Source organism: Sebastes umbrosus, chromosome 11 (assembly GCF_015220745.1).
Source record: "Sebastes umbrosus isolate fSebUmb1 chromosome 11, fSebUmb1.pri, whole genome shotgun sequence".
Lineage (NCBI taxonomy): Eukaryota > Metazoa > Chordata > Actinopteri > Perciformes > Sebastidae > Sebastes > Sebastes umbrosus.
In genome coordinates this window covers 17,711,954-17,732,673 of record NC_051279.1, presented here as the reverse complement: position 1 = coordinate 17,732,673, position 20,720 = coordinate 17,711,954, and the positions used below count along the sequence as shown (strand labels likewise).

Sequence of the window (20,720 nt, the reverse complement as noted above, 5' to 3'; positions counted from 1 at the left end):
TGGATACAACGGCTTCAGTTCGCCGTCGGAAAGGGCTGTCTGGCAGCAAGGTAAAGTGGTGAAAATATTCTTAATATAGCGTACACTTAAACTGATATTAAAATATGTTTTGCTGCCAGCCCCATCCACAGTAGTACATTACTTTGCATTTCCCGTGCGGTAACTCTCTGCTTCTACAAGTTGGGGGCGTGCCAACCACCATCTACTGTTAGTAATACATTGACTATGGATAAGCGCCTCATGCAACCCCACTTCAAAACACCCAAACTATCCCTTTAATATTCAAGAGTCTGTTTAAATCCTTTTAACATAGTAAAAAGTTATTAATTACTGAAAGTTATCAATGAATACTTCACACAGATTTGTTGTGTTCCAGCTCTTTGACTGTGGCTCCATTGTATTTGTACCAATAAAACATTTTAAGACTGATGACCTCAAATCGGTGACAAAGGTAGCGTCCTTTTTTTGTATTCTGTATTGCTTCATGTGTGTTTTGTTGAAGGTTGTATCCCTTACTCAGATTTGTAGTTTACATTTGATCTTTGCCAATCTATAAATTGAATCATGTCACGATCACTCAGAGGTAGCTGGGTTCATCACTTTCTAAAATAGACAGCATCCATCTGGAGGTGATAAAAAGTGAGCAACCTAGAGCTGCACATGGGCTCACACACAAACAAGCAGTACGTGATAATACCTGAAAATGTAATTTATTATCAATGCTTGGTAAAGAAACAGGAATGACAATCATTGTAGCATTTAAATATCTTACTGCTGTTGAAATCTTGACAAAATCAAGAACATATTTAAGGCACAGACTTGACCTTTTTCACACCTCATGCGTGAAATCCAGAACCAGTGTCACAAACCAAATCTCTGTCACACAGTATATATTTATTTTAAGGGCTCTCTCTTACATAAAAGTCTCCAAATGTCATCTTTGAGGGCTGCTTTTACCATTTTGTGATTTTAACTACCAGCAGAAAAACTCAATTACCATTGAAATGCGGCTACAAAAAGATACTCCTTCAAGTGAAAGAAAAGAACTGTCCTCTATTCATGTTCACTTGCTTCACTCAGCCTCCCACAGGATGATCTTCTTGTCAAGGCCAAATACCCAAACTTGTATTATGTCTTGTGTATGTACTCACTAGTACACATTTGTCCTTCTCTCCACATGCCTCTCTCTTCCTTCACTTGTGCTTTCTCCATCTCTGCTCTCTACTCGACTTTCCAGATGGCGATCTTGCCATCGCGGCGTGCGGAGCCACTCAGGACGTAGCGGTCCTCAGCAGAGCAGAGCGTCTGGATGATGTCTGAATGGGCGTGCAGCTCCTTTGCCACAGTGTGGTGCTCTGCGTCCATCACCAACACCTGACTTCTCAGCTGACCGTCACACTGACCTCCGACACCGCTCCTGCCACGACAGCCCACCCAGATCTGAGGGGAGGAGAGGGCATCAAGGAAAGGTAGCAGGGGTTAAGTGATGATTGAAGAGGGGAATCCACAACACTGATACAGACGAGAAATGCTGTTTGAGTAACACAATTTACCTGAAAATTCATGACCACTTGCCAAGTAGATACTATCCAATATGCATGTTTGTAATTGCCATATTTCAAACAAATGAATAATTGCTAACAGTAATCCATTTTGCTTCCTCAATAAGCAACACCTGCTTTGTGTTCCCATGAACCATAAAAAGTGTCCAACACACATTATGTATAAAAAAACAAGTTAGCACTCATGTTACAGAATCTTGCCACCTGACATGTATCGTAGCTCACCTGGTCCTTGACTCGAATCATACAGGTGACTCCTGAGCTGCCTGGCAGGGAGATCCTCTTGGTTGGACGTCTGTGGTTGTTCGTGTGCCAGAGACACAGCTCGCCTGAGTCTGCACAGCCCGTCCACACCTGACCTCTCTGGAACAAACGCACACAAAAACTGGTAAATCACATGTCTACTTTTAGCCTGTGCAAACATTTTGATAATGTCAAACACTGACAAAAAGCATTTTATCTGTAGCCAGCAAGTTTTTTATGCACACCAACATCTTTGGCAGCCAAAGCAATTATAATATGGTTGAATCTGCATATTCAAGTGTTGGAAAAAGGTTGTGAGTAAATACCTGAATCTCTCAGTTTCAGAGACTTGTTCCAGCTACATTATATCTGTATAGGTGCCAGCGTTATTTTGCATAATTGTTTCATTCCCTAATTGACTGACGTACATTGAACAGCAGACCAAATGACTGACTTGCTAAACTACTAAATAGCTGCTGACTTGCTTAATTGATGAACTTATTAGCTGAGGATTGCAAAATCACCTCTGGGATGACGACAAAGCTGCTGAAGCTACTGGGCATGCTCCGTAAGTCATTAGGAAGTGCCATTCTTCTTTGTGGGCTCCCGCTCTTTTTCAGCTCCACAATGCTGTCCCCACAACCTGCACAAACACATACACGTTTCAACAAGCTATTATCAGGGCCTTTTTTTTGCTGGTAAGGTGCATTTCAATAGTCATGTGTAGACGCTGTTGGTCGAGTTCAGGCATGTTCAGAGAGGGATGTAGCCAGGTCTTAAAGTTGGCATGTAGTTTACACCAGTGGTTCCCAACCCTTTTCCTTATGGGATCCCTTTTCTATCATTGAGTAAACTGACAATCCCTGACTAAGAGATATATTTTATTATATTCAACAATAACAGTACAGAACAACTGATAAACTGTACAATTAACCTAAATGGGGAATGCAATATCTGCAGGAGTTTTGTGTAAAAAGAGCGATTTGGATGAATTTTGAGCAGATTATCTCCTGTGAATATTGCATCAGAAATCAGTTTTCCTGTTATTTTTAGTAACTTTTAATACAACCCTCTGTCTATTTTTTTAATTTTAACAATCATACATACTTAAAAGGCTGCTTTTTTTGGCAATGTCAGTGTTTTCTTCTCCCTGATGCTTGGCCATTGTTCTATTAGCTCTTTGGTTGTTTTAAGTGCGTACTTTTCTAATGCAGGACGAGGCTGTTCTGCACAGAGGGAAAGCTCTGTGAATATAGCCTGTGTTCAATCCAAACTTTAAAAATAACAATTTCATTTTGTTTTCTCCACAGAAATGAATGAAATCCTGAGATATAGGCCAACTGTATATTCTTTTAAAACCGTACACTTTATCCACCTTAAAATCGCAACCAATTGTGAAGCTTTGGCGACCCCTAGTGGGGGTTGGGACCCCTAGGTTGGGAACCAGTGGTTTACACTATAAAATGAGGATAACTGCGAGAGTAAAGAAGAAAACTAAAAGCCACATTTACAGACACAGAATCGGGTACATTCAGCCAGTGAGCAGCAAAGAAGCTTTCAATGGAAAGCAATAAATGCTACTGGAAGTTGTTATATATATATATAAAAGTGTTAGTGTGTGAAAGAAGAAATTAGCAATAACAACTGTTAGCGTGTACTTACAGCACCACAGTGCGCCATCATAGATCTGTATGGAGGAGAGACGGTCACAGCTGAGGTGGAACTGGCGCTTCACTTTGAGACTGGCCGAGTCCCACTGCAGAATCGTCCCATCGCAGCTGCAGGAGTATGTCAGCTGACTGGGAAAGACAGTTTTAGTGAAGCTTTCATTTGATTAAACACTTATACATTGACACATTTAGACTCTTCTTTATAAAACTGCTTTTATTAATGTTTAACCTGATAAAACTGACAGCTGAGCTAGAGATAATCATGTCTCTACCTGTTGTGTTGATCTCTGGAGTCCACCGTGAGTCCAGTCACTTCATGTCTGTGCTCAGTCAGCTGTTTGTTGCAGGACATGCTCTGAGTGTCAATGATGTAGATCACGGAGTCCTGAGAGCCGATCCACACCTGCTCCTGGACCAATCCCAGCATGCAGTTCTACATAGAAGAAGATGGGACATGGGATCTCAGTTGCACTTCCATCAGAAAATGTTAGGCTAACAGACTCAAAAACAGTATAATATTATGTATATATTGTACATCTGTAACTACACAGTACAGACGTACAGTATGTGCACTTGTTTCCACTGACTATGGAGGCTTTAATAATTTCTTAAATAGCTAAATTAACAAACATCTGCACAAAGAGATGCAACTTATTTCGTTAATGTGAAGAATTTCAGAAATACATGCATTTAAAACATAATACTTGCTGTAGTTTCATCAAAACAACATTAAGTTTAAATACAACTGTATTAAAGCTTCTTTGTATAGAATTAAAAATACATTTACATACTAGTTTAAAAGAGTATTACACCGATTTATCACAGATTGATTTTAATTTTCACACTTGTCTTCAGCTCCAACCAACGCGAGGCCGACTTTGCCCAGCTTCTTCTGGAGCCACAAAAGGAGTGATTCCCAAAGGCTGGGTCGGGACCCTCAGGTGAGTCACAGAAGATTTTATTACGGTCGCCAAATGAATTTTCAAAATTTCATCCCTAGTCTTTTATTTAACATTTATATCTGCAGTATATCTTTGAACCACATGAGGGAGCCTGAATGTTTGCATTGTTCTGATACTTGTAGCTTATTTATAACATTTAATCTAATATGAAAGGCTAGCATCTATTCGGTTTGTTTTACTCTTGAGAGGAAAAAAACGAGAGTCTCTCAACTCCGCTTAAATGTATATTGTTGAACTGATGAAAGGAAATGAAAATAATGAGATAGCCTGTTAACTCCGCCTAAATGCATTTGTTTGGTCTCACTTATAAAGCACTTAACATGTATATATGTTTTCAATAACACATGCAGAAAACAAAGTTGTGATTTATCAAACGTATATCTCTTTGAAATGGCTGGTTTACCTATTCAAGGTCATATGAGCTGATGTGGAAATGGCAGTAAAAAATGGTCAGGAACGTTTATTTACGCACAATTTTGCTCTTCTTACGATTTATAGATAAGGCCTATTGTGAATTGGGTTGCGATTGTTTGTCATTTTAAAAAAGTGGTTCCTCAGAAAAAAAGTTTGGGAAACATACATTTTTTCACATATTATGCAATAGTGTTCCCCAAGCCAAGACCTTTACACAGACTTCGATGTGTAAGGTTGAAGGAGTTCCTTTTTAAATAAATGTTAATTTATGTTAATGTCAATATGTGTAAATGTTAATTAAATAAAGCATGTCTGCTCTCACCAGCTGCGACTCTCCGACCTGGATGCAGTCCTGCAGCATGGACCAGCTAGCTGCATCAAACACAACCACTCTGCCCCCACTGAGAGCCACCCACAGCTTCGGGTTCATCTCACCCTCTGAGTCATTAGAAGTCAACTGACCTGAAGTAAGGGAGACAGAGACAAAGGGTGAGAGAGAGAGCAGTGGACCAGTGAATTGTGAGAGCTGACTGTATGCAGTGAAAACCATATTGTGCAGCAGGGTGGTTTAGTGTGTAAGGGACACCACCACCATGACAATGAGAACCCCCACCCTGTTGTATTCAGAAATGTCTTCAGCGGCATTTATTGACCGGGACTTTGATAGACATAAATAACAAATCAGTACGCACTATATCACAGCATATGTCAGCCACATCTATCACTTCTTAAAACCTTGTTTATGTGCTATTTTTAGCTGAACTCTTGCTGTATTTAGTTGAACTTCTATTATGTCAAACCAGGCCAGTAGCCTCCAGGTGCTTTTGTTCTGTCACAGTGTAAACAAATGAGAGACTAACAAGACAGCTGTTATGCTGCCTGCTAATACACAACACAATAATACTAATCAGGTTATGTGGATAAGTTTCACTGGAGCATCTGTTGCCATACAAACATTTACAAAGTACATGATCATCTCTCTGTTTAATATGTGAACATATTATGACTGATCATCATTACACAGAAACTTCTTTGTTGCTCTGAGCTGTAAAGGACAGTTAAATATCAACAGGGGAGACATATGATGGGGAGACATACTGTGTGAAAGTAGGGCACTAAAAAGAAACAGATAATAACACACTCCACATAGTACCTGGTGTGTAAAGCAGCACATGTACAGTCTGAGGTTCAGCCAGGTCCAGTGACGGGTTGATCTTGTGTTTTAGAGTCTCTGAGGTAGTTTTCGGCACCGTCATGGGTACTGGTGGTCAGAGACATAAACAGTGAATGAATGAATATGACAGAGATGATGAATAGAGAAGGATATAACGGCTAAAATGATTAGTTGATTAATCAATTAGTTGTTCCACCGGAAATTATCCGGCAACTACTTTGATAATCAATTATCTAAGTCACTTATAAAGCAAAAAATGCCAAATATTCTTTAGTTCCAGCTCCTCAAGGCTGAGGACTTTCTTTGTATTATGAGATAATAAACTGAATATCTTTGAGTTTTGAACAGTTGTTTGGACAACAGCGACCTTGGGCTTAAAGACATCATTTTCTGCACTTTTTTTATATAGCCATTTTATAGAAATGAATAATCCAATAAATTCTGAATGTCTAAAAGCAAAATTATACTATTTATTTGTGTGTATAGAAAGAAAAAAAAAAAAGATCAAGAAGCAGAAAAAGCAGCACAAGAGTGAGCCCAGACCTTCATGTTTGATCCTATCAAAGTAGGCCAGCTTTGAGGCAGCGATGATGGACCGCTGTGTCTGCAGGCAGCCCATGACGGCATCCATTAACAGGACGTTGGTCAGAGCCTGAGTCATGTACTGAGGGTCCTAAAGAGACATTAAATAAATCATATTTTGAAGAAATGGTAGTATAGTACACTATATTTAACACAAGGGGGATCAAATAACAAACAAATTGACTTATATTGTCAAACAAAGTAACTAAATCACTGCTGTAGTGGTCATATTAGGTTATAGGTCAATTTGTCAACCCCATATATTACTGTCAACAGCAGCAAAGCCTACTGGAAGAGTATTGCTGAGGCCACACTTGCACCAGTCTTTACATTCATTCACTGTAATTGAAGTCACAGTTCAGTTCACCATTTAACCTGTGAATCTGATAGGAACAGTGTTGTCTTGATGGATTGTGGAGTGTCTGACAATAGAGAGAATTATTATTCCAGTGGTGTGCAATCAACCTTTGTTGTACCTTGTGCTGGTCGGCCAGTTTGCGTCCGGCCCACATCTCTTTCACCACAAGGTACCAGAGTTCAGTCTCCGTCTTCAGATTGGCCTCAAACACCTCAAGCCTGCCAGAGGTCTGGATACGAAGGGAAGGAATACGGCCAAGTAGAAAGGGAGCTGAGGCAATCTTCACCTCCTGCACAGAGATGATGGGGGAGTCATTTATTGAAATAAGAGTGCAGCGTTATGAATTCATATTCCAAAAATAACATGATTTCAGAGAAAGGAGGTTAAAGACGCTTGACCTGTATGTCTCTGAACTTTGTGATTTCCAGGAAGCCCTGTCGTCCCACGGTGAGCAAAAACAGACGTTTCTGCGTCATGGCAATTTTACCGACGCCGTGGGAGGTCTTGACACACGATGACAACTTGTAGACACACTCGCTGTTGTCAAGATGGTCTATGACCTCAGAGGGCAAGTTGACGTCTTGGGCCTCGGCCTCGGTCTCCTTCCAGAAGGTGTAGAAGACTCTGAAGAGCTCGGGGTCCACCTGCTTTGACTCGCCTGGGACATTGAGAGAGGTACGCAAGCACACATACAAACAAACATATACAAGACAAAGACACATTGACGGGGGAAAACACATGCAAGTACAAGCTGAAAACACTATTATACTACTAATACTAAAACTATTCGTACAAACAGATTAGTTCCACATTCAACCTCAGATATGTCAGAATAGTGTGTATTATTGTTCTTCATGTGTTACTAAATGATCATCTGAAGTGCTGTGATCAAAACAGACTCTAAGACGATAATTACAAGCCATTCAGTTTGATGTTCAGTACTGTTCCAATTTTGTCTCCGTTAGATGATTTCGACAATGTGGAGGCAACGCGACATTTCACAACGAGGCTTCTCCGAGAGAGACACACAATAACAAACAGACCTGATCAAGCGAAAGGTGAGAAAAAGGTTTCATTTCTCTGTAGGGTCCTTTCCATGATGTTGTCAGACACTTATAATCACAATCTGAGCCTGTCAGTGGCAAAAACAAGCACTTTTAGTGGACGTTAACAGATGGTACCGGGTTGCCCTGAATGATTACATTACAGGTGGTTTAGCTGCTGGCGGCTGCAGCGTTCTCACTCAATACTGGAGCAATTTCAAAAACGTGGTCATTTTGAGGTAGAGTTTTTTTTTTATTAATCTAAAGAACTAATTAATTTCCCCAACAATGACTCCAACATAACCAGTGAGTGACTTTATAGACTTTATCTGGTCAATAGGTAAAAACTAAAATTATAATACACTGTATTTTTCTACACCGTATATTGATTCCCTTCATTTCAGCTGGACACGTGTTTTGCATTAATGTGTGGCGGGATTCACTTTACAATCTGTGTGTGTGTGTGTGTGTGTGTGTGTGTGTGTAAGCAAAAGGGAACGTGCCGTACAGCCTGTACTTCACGCTTACAGAGCATTAAATGAGTGCAACAAATCATCTAACGGCTGCCTGATTCCACCATGTCGGCAACAAGTGATGTAATCTCTTTCATGTAATGCTGGAGGAGAAAATAATTACTGTACAGTCTCTTCTCTGTCCATCATCAAAGGATTCTGAAAAAGTGCCTTCAAAATTTACAAATCTTTCACCATGTGGATTTGAATCTTGAATCAGCACCAGTGATGGTACAAAACTTTTAGCACTTTGCCTTGACTCACACTGCTGGTTGCAAAATACAACATTTGTAAGTCTGAGCTTTGATAATGCGAGGTTCTATACAATTCATAAATATATCAAATATCAAAAGAAATCTCTAAACCACCCACATCCCCCTGCCGGTCCTCACATACCGTCAGTGAGGGCATCAAATAAACGGTGTATGGTTGCTGCGTCCTTTACAATCCCGCACTCCTGAACGCAACGTACAAACTCTTCCTGATGCAGATGCTCTCGGGGGAGCACAAACTTCTTGACGTGGTCGTCAGGCTGCACCAACAGCTTCTCGTTCTCTGTCTTCACCTAGCAGATGAGAAAAAAAGACAAGCTCACATCCATCATCACTACTTTATCACCAACAGAGGCAGACTTATTAAGTTTGATCTCCAACCTCCACGTTTACAAGTTGGTAATAACGGTTGTGCAAACTGACTGACCTTGAGGATTAGTCTCTTGAGTTCAGGTCGCTTTTCGGCTTGCTGTCTCTCGTCTCGGTGCAGCGAGTCCACGAGCCATGTGAACAGCTGTGTGGGGAAGATGGCGGTGTCTGTCTTGTAGAGGTTCTGGAAATCACCCAGAGCGTCCAGCCGCCGCCAACACAATGTGTTAATGAAACCACGCAAGTAGTAGAATCTGCAGAGGGGGAATTATTGTAATCAATCCTCAAATCTTTGCAGTAACAACATTTTTTTAGTTGAATAAAGAAGATCAACAACTGAGAGTGTAAAGTGGTAAAACACTTGATAGTACAAATTAAAATGAAGGAGACAGGAATGACAGGGAAAGGATGGCAACGGGGAAAAGCAGAATACCTGGCCAGCAGAGTAGAGTTCTCATTTTGGACAGAGAAGATGGATTTGCCAAGCTGCTGGATCAGCTCGGTGTAATAACTTTGGACAGACTGGAATGACAGAGAGGCTGGGAAATCTGGGAGCTTAAACACCTTTGCTGGCTTAGGAGGAGTTCTCAGCGCTAAGAGACGAAGAGGTAGGGAGCGTCAGGGAGAGAGGAAATGTGGGGAAACAGAGGAACGGTTAATCTTTTCCAGCTACTTCTGTCTGCCTATATCTTGACTATTTGTGCCTCAGTCTCACCGGGGTCAGACAAGATGATCTTGGTCAGCAGCGAGTTTCTTCGGAAGCTGATAGTTTGGTCGTCTTCGAGGTTAGGGAGGCTCATCCCCAGTCTCTTACTCAGCTGACTCCCTGGAACAGAGCTCTTTCTCCGGGCTTGAATCTCCTGCATGGTGGGTCTGCGTGGGACCTCGACCATAGCCTTCATCCTAGACGACACATGATAGAAACAATACATTTGAAGGGTGTGTTTCCAGCACAAAACAGAGATGAAGCTAGTGTGTCAGCAAAACAAATACAGATTTGCATTTTGCCATACAGCTATAGAGAAGGGGATTGCAGTGGTTATTTGGTGGTCAATTGAAATGTTGTCAGTTGTTTGGCAGAAAGAGTGTTGGTGTGCATTTGTGTTCACGCTACACGTGTCCCTAACTACTGAATGTGACCTCAGTGACTGGATTGCCATGTATTTTCAGTATATACACTGTGTTAACGTGGTTTGAGGCTTTTCAGATGGGTTTAATAACTTACTTCTGCATCTCAGAGCGAGTGCTGAGTTCCATTCGAGCGAAGTTGTCCATTTTCCTGTTGAGGCGGTCCTTGAGGAAGAAATGGAAGATGTGTGTCTCCAACACCTGCAACACAGCCATGTTCATTTGAAGATGAGCACCAGATACAGCATTCTGTGTCTGCTAAGAGACGTCAGCTAATTTGTCGCCCATTCAAGTTAAAATAATAGAAAAAATATTTTACCGAGTTAGTATTTACCTCTTTGTAAAACAGCTGTTCAGTTGGCTCTCTGGTTTTCAGGAACTCGTCGCTGTTAAACACTCGATGTTCATAGTTCAGATGACCGCTAACATCCCTGTTATATACATACATGTATCATTAACAATATATATATATATTTTTTTAGGGGAATCATCCCATCCCGTCAGTACACAAAGAACACACACACAACCTGAATATGTTGACAATCAGTTCCAGTGTGATCCTCTGGATGTCGTGGTTGAGGTTGTGTTGCCACGCTCTTCTCTGTGCCCGCTGCTCGCTGATGTCAGTGCAGCTGGACTGGTGGCACTGAGACAGGTCAAAATGTATCTGCAGGGACTGACACCTGCAAAAACACAATGTATAAACTCATAGAAACGCATTCATTTCTTTTGCCAAGTTTGAGAAAAGGAACAGCAAAGTTGCACATCTACTGTCCAAATCCATATGCCACTTATTTGTTTGTATTTCTGTATAGTACTAGTAGAAATTAGCAGTGAGCACCTCTGTGTGAAGCAGTCTGCTGCGGCCGGAGGAATCTCTGGTAGGTCGAGAGTCTCAGAACAAGAAGTGGAGACACTTCCCTTGTCAATGTTGATTAAGATCAGATCATCAGTTTCCTGGATGGAGGAAGATCAAGAATACATTTGATCTCATCCTCATTTTGTTTGTGCATTAACTGATAAGCTTCTAATGTAAACAAATATATGACAATATTTTAACAAAAAATGTTATGGAACACTTTTTGTGATCACGATCAACAAGAAATAAGAGTCAAATATAATGCAAAGTATTCACTTAGAACTATGACTAAAACTGTATTAAACGTAGATAACGGTCTTAATTTTACATTTATTTAATTGAATAAGTTGCTTTGAGGCCAGAGACAGAAACAATCCAGCCAAGTCTGAAGCAGAAGGCTTGACTCTGTCCTGTCACGCACTCTTTTCGTCAGAATTTTCTGAATCAGAGATGGATATTTTGGATGAAAAAGCTGCTGTACTATACATTTAGCATGTACTATCAGTAGGTTTAATGTACATTCACCACACAGCAGCATTACCATTATTCCATTACGAATTACGAAAACTTTATTGTCCACAGTGAGACAATTTGAGCACGACAAGACATGCCATGAAACATACAAACATTAAAAAAGTCTCAGGAGCATGGTATGTATGTATGTATGCAATGTATAATCATAATGTTAAGTGTGTGTCCTAGCCTCATTCATCACCTTAACAGCACGTGGAACAAAGGATTTTTTTGTAGATATTTCTATTTGCCATCGGTAATCTGTAATGTCTAACGTTTTAACTGATTTGGAGGGTTGTATACTCACATTAGCAACCTCTTCATAATGGCTGAGGTGGCAGCCCATGAGGAAGGCAGTAGGAGCCATGAGGAAGTCCAGCATGCCTCTGGCCAGGACAGGAACATACGGCTGCTGCCACGACAGAGGCTGGAAGAGAGATCAGGGAGGCAGGATGGACTAATTAATAGATCAAAACATGAAATGATGGATGGCTTGATGAAGGATTCAACACCTTTCAATGTTACAGTTGAGCTGGGATTATTTTCAAAGATATTCAGTTTTCTGTCATAGAGTAGTAAAGAAACCAGAAAATATTCACATTTAAGAAGCTGGAATCAGAGAACTTTGACTTTTTTCTTAAACCATTACCCAAACCGATTCATCGATTATCAAAATAGTTGGAGATTAATTTAATAGTTGACAACTAATCAATTAATCATTGCAGCTCTACTTGCAGATATTAGATGTATTAAGTTTTCTATACAACACTGTTCTGCAAAATGCATAAATGTGATTTTGTCATGTTCAAAACTCAATAGTAAGGTATAATTTCAAATTGACTGTAATGGCTTAAAATGACATTAGATCATTATTATAATATTTACTGTATTGTATTGTAACCTTTTCACAATTTGCATTCAGTTTCAGCATCTAAAGATACACATTAATGCAAAATGGGCTTTTATTTTCCTGAATATCAACAGGAAGTCCCTATTCTAAGGTTTCCAACTGCAGCCCTGCCCTACTATTCACTTAAACAGCCACGAGCCACGTAGCAATGTTTGAATCTTATTTAAAAACAGTGGGAAAAATGTATCTAATTATAATATCAAAGTTAGATACATGAGTTAAATTTAATAAAAATCTAGATTTGAACACTGCTGTGCCCTTTGCAGATCACGGAGGTAGATTTTCAACAGACCTGCAGGAACAGCAAGAAGCTCTCTGCCACAAGCGTGAGTCTGGCCCAATCAGCAGAAAATAACACCACCCGCTGCTCCTGCAGGAGACAAGACAGCACCTACAGACAAACCGAGAAAGAGACAGAGTTAATATGAGCTTCCTCCTGTTTCACTGACATCAACACAACAGGTGTGTGTAGTACCTGTAGTAGTTGCTGTGGCCTGAAGCAGATGAAAGGCAGGTGGAGGTCTAAATCTACAGCTGGGTGGTCTTTGTCTTCTCTGGACGGTAATACAATGGTCAGAGGACGCAAGGTAAACATCTGCAAAACATACAGCGTTATTGTTTGTGTTCTTCATCTTCTGTCTGGCTGAATCACAGTCAAAGGATGCACTGAAAATGAATGTATGTACACACTTACACAAGTATGCTACTACTACCACTAACGCTACCTCCTGGCTCATGATATTGTGAATTCAAACATTATCAGGAGCCACTTAACTACACATTGCACACTCATACACACACCAAATGTAGCTGTCCAGGAGGGGGAATAGGCACCAGAGCCAGTTTGGCTGCAAACTCCTTCACTGTCTCCTCCATGTCAGATAAACGACAAGTTCTCAGCTCGATTAACAGACTAAGACAAAGAAGAACAAGAAAGAGATTGTGATTTGTTTTATACGGTGAAGATAAACTGATTTAATTAGCCAGGCAGTTTGGTTTAGTGCCCTGTTCCTCACCATGACAGACAGTCTTTGAGTGCAGTGAAGTAAGGATATTTGGTTATGACACAGAAACTGTAGGCAGAGAAAAGTTGAGATGACTTAAAGGACCCAGATCTGTTCTGGAAGAAAGTCGACCCTTCCTGTAAAAACACAGGAAAGAGAGTGAACGGTGAAACTTGAAGCTGTCATTTAGGTTTTTAGTACCTTTTCAATGTGGGCGTGCTATTTATTGACACTAATTGGTTAAGATTCTGTATTTTAAATATGTTTGTATCTGCATTAGGTTACATATCTGGCTGTAGCAGTAAAACACAGTTGGGATTTATCTTAACTGTTGTGTGTGAAGTATTACATGTAGTATTGTGTACCAGTATCGGTCGGTAACATTGCATTACTACTCCATGGGTCTTGTTGCCAAAGACATCAGTGAAAACCAGGAAGTGGAATTGTTCATCTCTCTGTTCATTGGTTACTTGGAGCCCACCTGGAAACAAGAAAAACATATCAAAACATGTAAACACATAGGCATGATACATATGTCATTGTAAAAACAATCTAATTTGTGCAAGTGTGTGTATGCAAGGGAATATCAAATACCCGGAAAGCAGAGTTGAGGTAAAGCCATGAGGTCGATGTCTTTAGGAACACTGACGTCTTCACTTCCTCCTCTTCCACCTGCTAAAATAATACAAAACTGATTTTCACAAATCACTAATGATAACATGGGTAATGTTACGCCAGGGACAAATCACAACCCTTCAGGAAAACAACATGTTTGTGGCTCCACAGAAGTTTTGTGTTAGAAAACCATCTAAGACCTGTTGTGTGTCTACAGTATGTGTGGATAGAAGTACCAGACCTTGGCCGGGAGTCACTGCAGCCGGAGGAGGCGGTTCCCTTTTCTTCCTGAGAAAAGAGTGCCGCCTCTTCCCATGTGACCTCACTGCTTCACTCTCCGCTTGCGGTCTGCTAAAGAAGGGAGGCGTCAGGATGTGCAGCACCTCCGGCTCCAACAGGAGGTGCTCCGGAGTTCCATTATTGTTAAAGGACTGTGTGGGAGATAGGAAGGGAAGGATACGCATCATAATTAGCTTTGATACATGTTATATTAATCTACATTACACATATTCTATATACTTTCATGTGGCCCATTTAATAGAAGAGAGGAGGAAAACATTTCATTTTTAAAATGCTGATTACCTAATATAGAAACACTTGAAAAGGGTGCTATGGCTTTAGCATCAGAGCATTATTTAGGCATTATTTTTGTTGTCTGGACCAATAGTCACCATGTTTCCTCTTCCTTGTTCATTGCACAATTACTCAATGCCAAAGATGTTTTTTTTCTTGGTGAGTTTAAAATAACAAAGAGACTTTGGTCTGCAGACAATATTTACCTTTTTCTTTTTAATGTTTTTTTTGGGGGTACATTTTGTGACGGTTTAATTTATTTCTTTTTTTTTTATTGTTGGTCATTGGTGTTTTTTATATGTATATTTATATACTATTTATATATACACTTGTTTTTTTCGCTACTTGTGTACATAACAGTCCTGTCTATCCAGCTTTTCTGTCCTTGTCCCTAGCTGTTATTTCTATTTCTGTGTAAATATATTGAGAGAGATGCATAAAACTGGAGTCAAATTCCTTGTTTGTATGTACTTGGCAAAATAAGAAGAAGTTCGACATTCCTGACCGGAATCCAACCGGGAATGTTGCAGTCACATGGCTTGCCTCTTAACCACTATGCCACCAGGATGGTAAGAAATGTTTTCCTTTCTTAATTCAAACATTACTTTGGTTTTGATTTTTGGGCATTTTGATATGCCACTGGCGTGAAATTTAAAGTTTGCATTGATGCTGCTTTCTTTGCTAGGTCTCCCTTGATCTTAGTGGGACTAACCTGGTTAATGAAAAGAAAAAGGTAATATAAACATTGGGTTTACCAGTATTCAACATACTCATTAAAAAAAAAAAAAGAAATCATGAAAATACTAGCAAAACTAAAATGAACCTCCTGATATAAAGAATATCAATACAACAAGCTGGAATGGGGCTGCAAACACAAGTTATTCATGATGACGATACCACTACAGTACCAATTTTCAGTTTACAGCACATCAGTCACACATGTGCCGGGGTGCGTTTGGAGGCACATACCTTGTAGACCTCATTGAGTTTGTCGCTAGATGCTCCGACCACCACACAGGTTTCCAGCAGAACAGGAGGCAGATGGTCCCCCATCATCGACACCAGCCCAGGACCCAGTTGGACCAGCAGAACAGGGCCAAGGTCTCAACTCAGACCTGCTGGATCACAACCATTGAGGTCAGTCAGAGATGAGGGGTAAAAGAAAGGTATACATACAGATAACAGATAATGGCTTGTGTGTTAAAAAGGCACACAGTTCTTCATCATTCTGCATGAGAACAACATCTATCAGCTAAATATAGTCACAGCACATGACACGAGTGCTTGTTCCAGCTCATTATCACCGCCGCTGATCAACAACAACATCTGAAGACCCAGTCAGACAGTTTTCCACCAGATTATTCAAAGATGAAAAGTGTAGAAATACTGTAGCTCTTCTGCAATTATTGCAGCTACAAGAACCAGAGTTTAGATTGTTTGATTGTATTACATCAGAGATTACATTGTGTAGTTGTAATATTTTCCACATTGCTTCTTACAGGAGCTGCACACCACTGTAGTTCAGGATATATTGCATAATTCTGCATAGCGCTGCTTTATACACGTTCTCCAGTGTTCTCTTTGTTTAATACAGAAAAAAAAAATCGGATTAAAAGCTATTAATGTTTCCAAAATATAAAGAAAAGTGTTTTTTTAAGGCTGTATCTAATTATTATTTTCATTGTCGATTAATCTGTTGATTATTTTCTCGATCAATCGATTAGTTGTTCGGTTTATAAAATGTCAGAAAATAGTGAAAAATGTTGATCAGCATTTCCCAAAGCCCAAGATGACGTCCTCAAATGTCTTATTTTTCCACATCTCAAAGATATTCAGCTTACTCTATTACTACAGTCATAGAGGAGGTAATGAAACTAGAAAATATTCACATTTAAGAAGCTGGAATCAGGGAATTTTGACTTTTTTTTCTTAAAAATGACTCAAACCGATTATCAAAATAGTTGGCGATTAATTTAACAGTTGACAACCAATCGATTAATCGTTGCAGCTCTAGTGTTTTTAAAGAAAAAGCTCCATGGATCAATCTATAATCCACAGATACCCGTACTGTATCTGCATTCTCATCCTAAGTTTAATATCTCAAACTTATGAACAAATCAAATAAAACTCATCTACATGGCTTAATAGCACTAAAAATGGCATTACTTTCCCAATAAATGCTGTCCAAAAAACATTATCATTGCTATGATCTGAGGGCAAACAATAACAAAGTTGTAAAGCAAATCCTAAAATGATCGGGTAGCCTGGACAGTGCATTTGAATGTACTCCATGACTTTTACTGTAGTACAATGTCTACATTTGTCCATCTAATACGCGGTGATATTGATTACTGCTGTGTGAATCAGTCTCTGGAACTAAACATTGTTGCCAGCAGATTATCAGCATGTCATTTTTAGTTTGTGGCAGTTTGTTGGAGTTCCTAGTAGGAATCCATACGACGACGACTCAGGAAAACAACTGAATTAGTTCAGCTGGTTCGAGCTATGTGGGGGAAATACATGAAACAGGATGTTGTTCATCATACAATTAACATTTTTTACTCTGCACATCCACATAATGTGATAAAGCACAGACACACATTATCCTACATCCCATCTTTAATGTTTCCTTCTATGGTATACTGCTTTTTACAACTGAGTCACCACAGTGAGGAGCAAATTATTTTAAATCACATTTTCCCTGTTTCTTGGTATAGTCACTTCTTGGAAAATTGGGCTCATGTGTGCAGGGGAAGATGGACACATGCACACAAAAACACAGAAACTGGGCCACAATAAATGGGCTGCATGGATGAAATGTTAACTTAAACATTTGACAGATGCAGAGTTGTAAGGAGGTGCAAGAAATATTGTAATACTTTTTTAAAAATGCACTTTTTTGAGGCCGAGCTGTACAAAATAACTTCAAGCGTTCTCCATAGGAAATACAGAATGCTTATGTTTTTTTATCCTTATTTTACTGACAACGATTCCTAAAAATGGTTTGACCATTGCAATAATGTAGCACTGTTCCCTCGTCTGAAATGAAATGATAACTAATCCAAGAATGTCAAGCATAACTCAACTAATAACCCATTAAAAGCATATGCCACATGACCAGCTGCTGCTGTCCCTCCATTATTGGTCCGAGGATGTGACATGATCATAATCATATATATACAGTACAATCATATGATCCTCGACAAACAGGGCACATTCCATATTGAACCATAACAACACAATAATACATCTTCTGATATATGACATGAAGGCACAACAATCTGATACCTCTATCGAGACCTGAGGGGGGGTCAAACTTGCAATGGGATTGAAATTCTGCATCAAATGCCATTAAATCACAGGAAACTAGTGTGATAAGACAGAGCTGAGGAGAAACGGATACAAGCATTTACACAAATATGAGCAGATGAGAAGGATAACCATGTTGTCCATGTATCTGTTTTTATGTTTTTTATTTTTTCCCACTCACAATGTTGTTTGGTTACGATTGCCCAGAAGTCTTTATAGATATTTAAATCAGTATCCTTCTCACAAACACTAACCATACACTTCCACGCAACACACACACACACACACACACTTGTCTTTTTTTGATATATTTACTGTATTGTTATTGTTGTTATTATATAAATCTTGTCCAAATTGTTTGTTATCACTATTATGTAGTCATATTATTTGTTTATATTAATCTTGTCTCTAGGTGGAGGCTTCAGATAAGCCCAGTGTTTTTTTTTTGCCTCTTCCTGCACTGTATATTATTCATTTATGTTTTTGTTATGTTGTATAGTCTTAAATTGTGCAAAATAAATAAACAAAATAAACAAAATAAACTGACATTTGTGGACCAGGAACATGATTTAAAAAAATATATATCTGACCTTCAGAATCAATTAGATGGAAATAAAAAAAAAAGTAGTGCTACTACTGTTATGTGTCCAACTTTACATGTCACTCCTTTGATCAGCTCCTATTCAAATCCAGAAAAAGTGTATCAAACAGGATACTTTTCCAGTTTTGTAAATTTGTATGTCACATTTCTACTTACAGACCGTGTGGTCTAAGCAGGATAACATTTCAAATCAAAGTTAGGATTACTGTTTTTACTGCAACTACAACACGTGATCCTGAGTCACAAGCTGCACAGGTGAGAGGATGCCTCCCTCCAGTGTGACTTGTCAACAAGTATAAAGTCTTTCAATATATTAAAAATCTCTTTCAGATTCACTAACCTCCTCACCAGCTATACCATGCAGCTCCTCATTCATCCCCTTCACATTCCTGGCAGCAGTCCCGAGCTAGAAAGTCTCTCCACGCGCAGCAAAACTCCTGAATGACACGAGCTCATCCCGGTTCCCATGTTTACAGTCTGTCACATGTTCTTTTAATTATGGTCTGTCACTGCTTCCTGTTTCTCTGTGTGGACGCACAAACATGCGCATTGATGATCTGAGGAAGCACAATGCAGGATCATATGAAGCAGCATATCATTTCTATAATAATAAAAAAAAAACTTGTAGCCTCCAAGATATTGTTGATTTCTTCTATATTTTATCGTAAACAGGCTCTACAGTGTCTTGCATAATTTGTAAAGAAGTCAAGTTTCATTAGGAGCCCCACAAGAGGTCGCTGTTGTACAGAAGAAGTTAAGCTTTTCTCTATGTCAGGTCCATATAGACTGTCAGACTGTGGTCAGGCCAGACACCATGTGTTGAGCTTTGTCTGCTTCATAAAATGTTTGCAATGTTTCCGCCTCATTCCTATTCAAGAAGTGAACTTCATCGGTGAGTCATCTTTATTGTTATGTATTTATTGACTGATATGTAAACCTGTTGTTCACTGCATGCGTTTTGCTTTGCTTGTGTTTGTTGTCCCCATGCTGGTGTTGTTTCAGTAGTGAGTGGATCTTAAATACTGTCCTCTGGTGGTCCTAATGTTGGTAAGAGATGTCACATCTTCATTGATTGTGTGATTTTAGTTTCTTCGGCATTATTCGGCTGGACTTTTCTATCACTGGTATTGATAGTTTATTGGTTGTTGTGCGAGTATGGTTCAATATACCTATGGTAGCCTATGTTTTGATTGCATCATCACTTTTTCTTGTATGGTTATTGTATGGCCCCCACCAGACTTTTTCATATACCAAACTCGCCAACTTGAAACCCATTGAAAACTTAATTATTAATTATTAGAATAATATGCATTTCCAGCTGTATTTTCAAAAGGAAAATGTGGAGGTTGGAGGAGTTTAAATTCCTTAAATAAATAAAGCCAGGGGTAAATGCAAACAATCATGGGCAGAACAAATCTGGCAAAAAACATTTTTCTTTTTTTTTTTTTAAGAAGATTACAAATGTGAAAAATATGTTAAATTTGCCTAAAAGTCAGAGGTCACTTTGTGCACAGTTAAGATGTGGTATATATTACCACTACATATTGAAACAGGAGGATACAGAGGTGTAACTGAAGACGAAAGACTGCCAATATTGTGAACTAAATTCATGTTATTTTGACCTTTATATCATAATTTACGACACATTATTTAAAAAAAGTTCATGTTCCTGGTTTAGATTTGATAGGTATGGAAACTGGAACCTTAATTGAATATCTTTTTGATAATGTTTTTGTATTTTCTGAATATCTTTTTAAATTATGGGACAGGAGGAGAAAAGTAACATATGATAGATAAATTCCTCAGACTCATGCCTTTTTTGTCATGTTTGGATTTGTGTATGTATCTTGTGCTTAGGGGGCTATGACTGTATATTTGTTGTATTTCCATTGTGGGATATATATCCTGGAGCATTACTTGTTGTAGGTTTGTGTTTATGATTATGTCTGGATGATGTTTATATGTGTGGATGATGCTGTTGTAATGTGCTGTTGGATGATGGTGGGCTAACATGCAGGAAGGTTTGATTAGTTGTTAGTTAATGTGT

At 39.2% G+C, this 20,720-nt stretch overlaps 1 protein-coding gene across 4 annotated transcripts; it reads right to left on the bottom strand.

Annotated features, from left to right (window-relative positions):
* Positions 1-693: 693 nt before the first annotated feature.
* LOC119497337 (DENN domain-containing protein 3-like) lies at positions 694-19,175 on the bottom strand. Of its 4 annotated transcripts, none has more exons than XM_037785394.1 (28): positions 19,014-19,175; positions 15,733-15,881; positions 14,432-14,621; positions 14,170-14,250; positions 13,941-14,056; positions 13,588-13,712; positions 13,373-13,484; positions 13,047-13,166; positions 12,864-12,962; positions 11,969-12,088; positions 11,131-11,246; positions 10,817-10,972; positions 10,624-10,720; positions 10,387-10,490; positions 9,877-10,064; positions 9,595-9,754; positions 9,220-9,415; positions 8,917-9,085; positions 7,364-7,623; positions 7,084-7,254; positions 6,569-6,698; positions 6,005-6,112; positions 5,174-5,313; positions 3,748-3,908; positions 3,468-3,604; positions 2,330-2,448; positions 1,788-1,925; positions 694-1,440 (listed from the first exon to the last, which is right to left on the bottom strand). In XM_037785394.1, exons 2-28 carry the CDS (start codon positions 15,817-15,819, stop codon positions 1,222-1,224), a joined length of 3,819 nt encoding a protein of 1,272 aa, XP_037641322.1. In that variant the 5' UTR covers positions 15,820-15,881; positions 19,014-19,175; the 3' UTR covers positions 694-1,221. The 4 variants fall into 4 exon arrangements, with proteins under 4 accessions (XP_037641322.1, XP_037641324.1, XP_037641323.1 ...); XM_037785396.1 differs by having other exon boundaries at positions 14,170-14,247; XM_037785395.1 differs by having other exon boundaries at positions 15,733-15,878; positions 19,014-19,167.
* Positions 19,176-20,720: the final 1,545 nt, after the last annotated feature.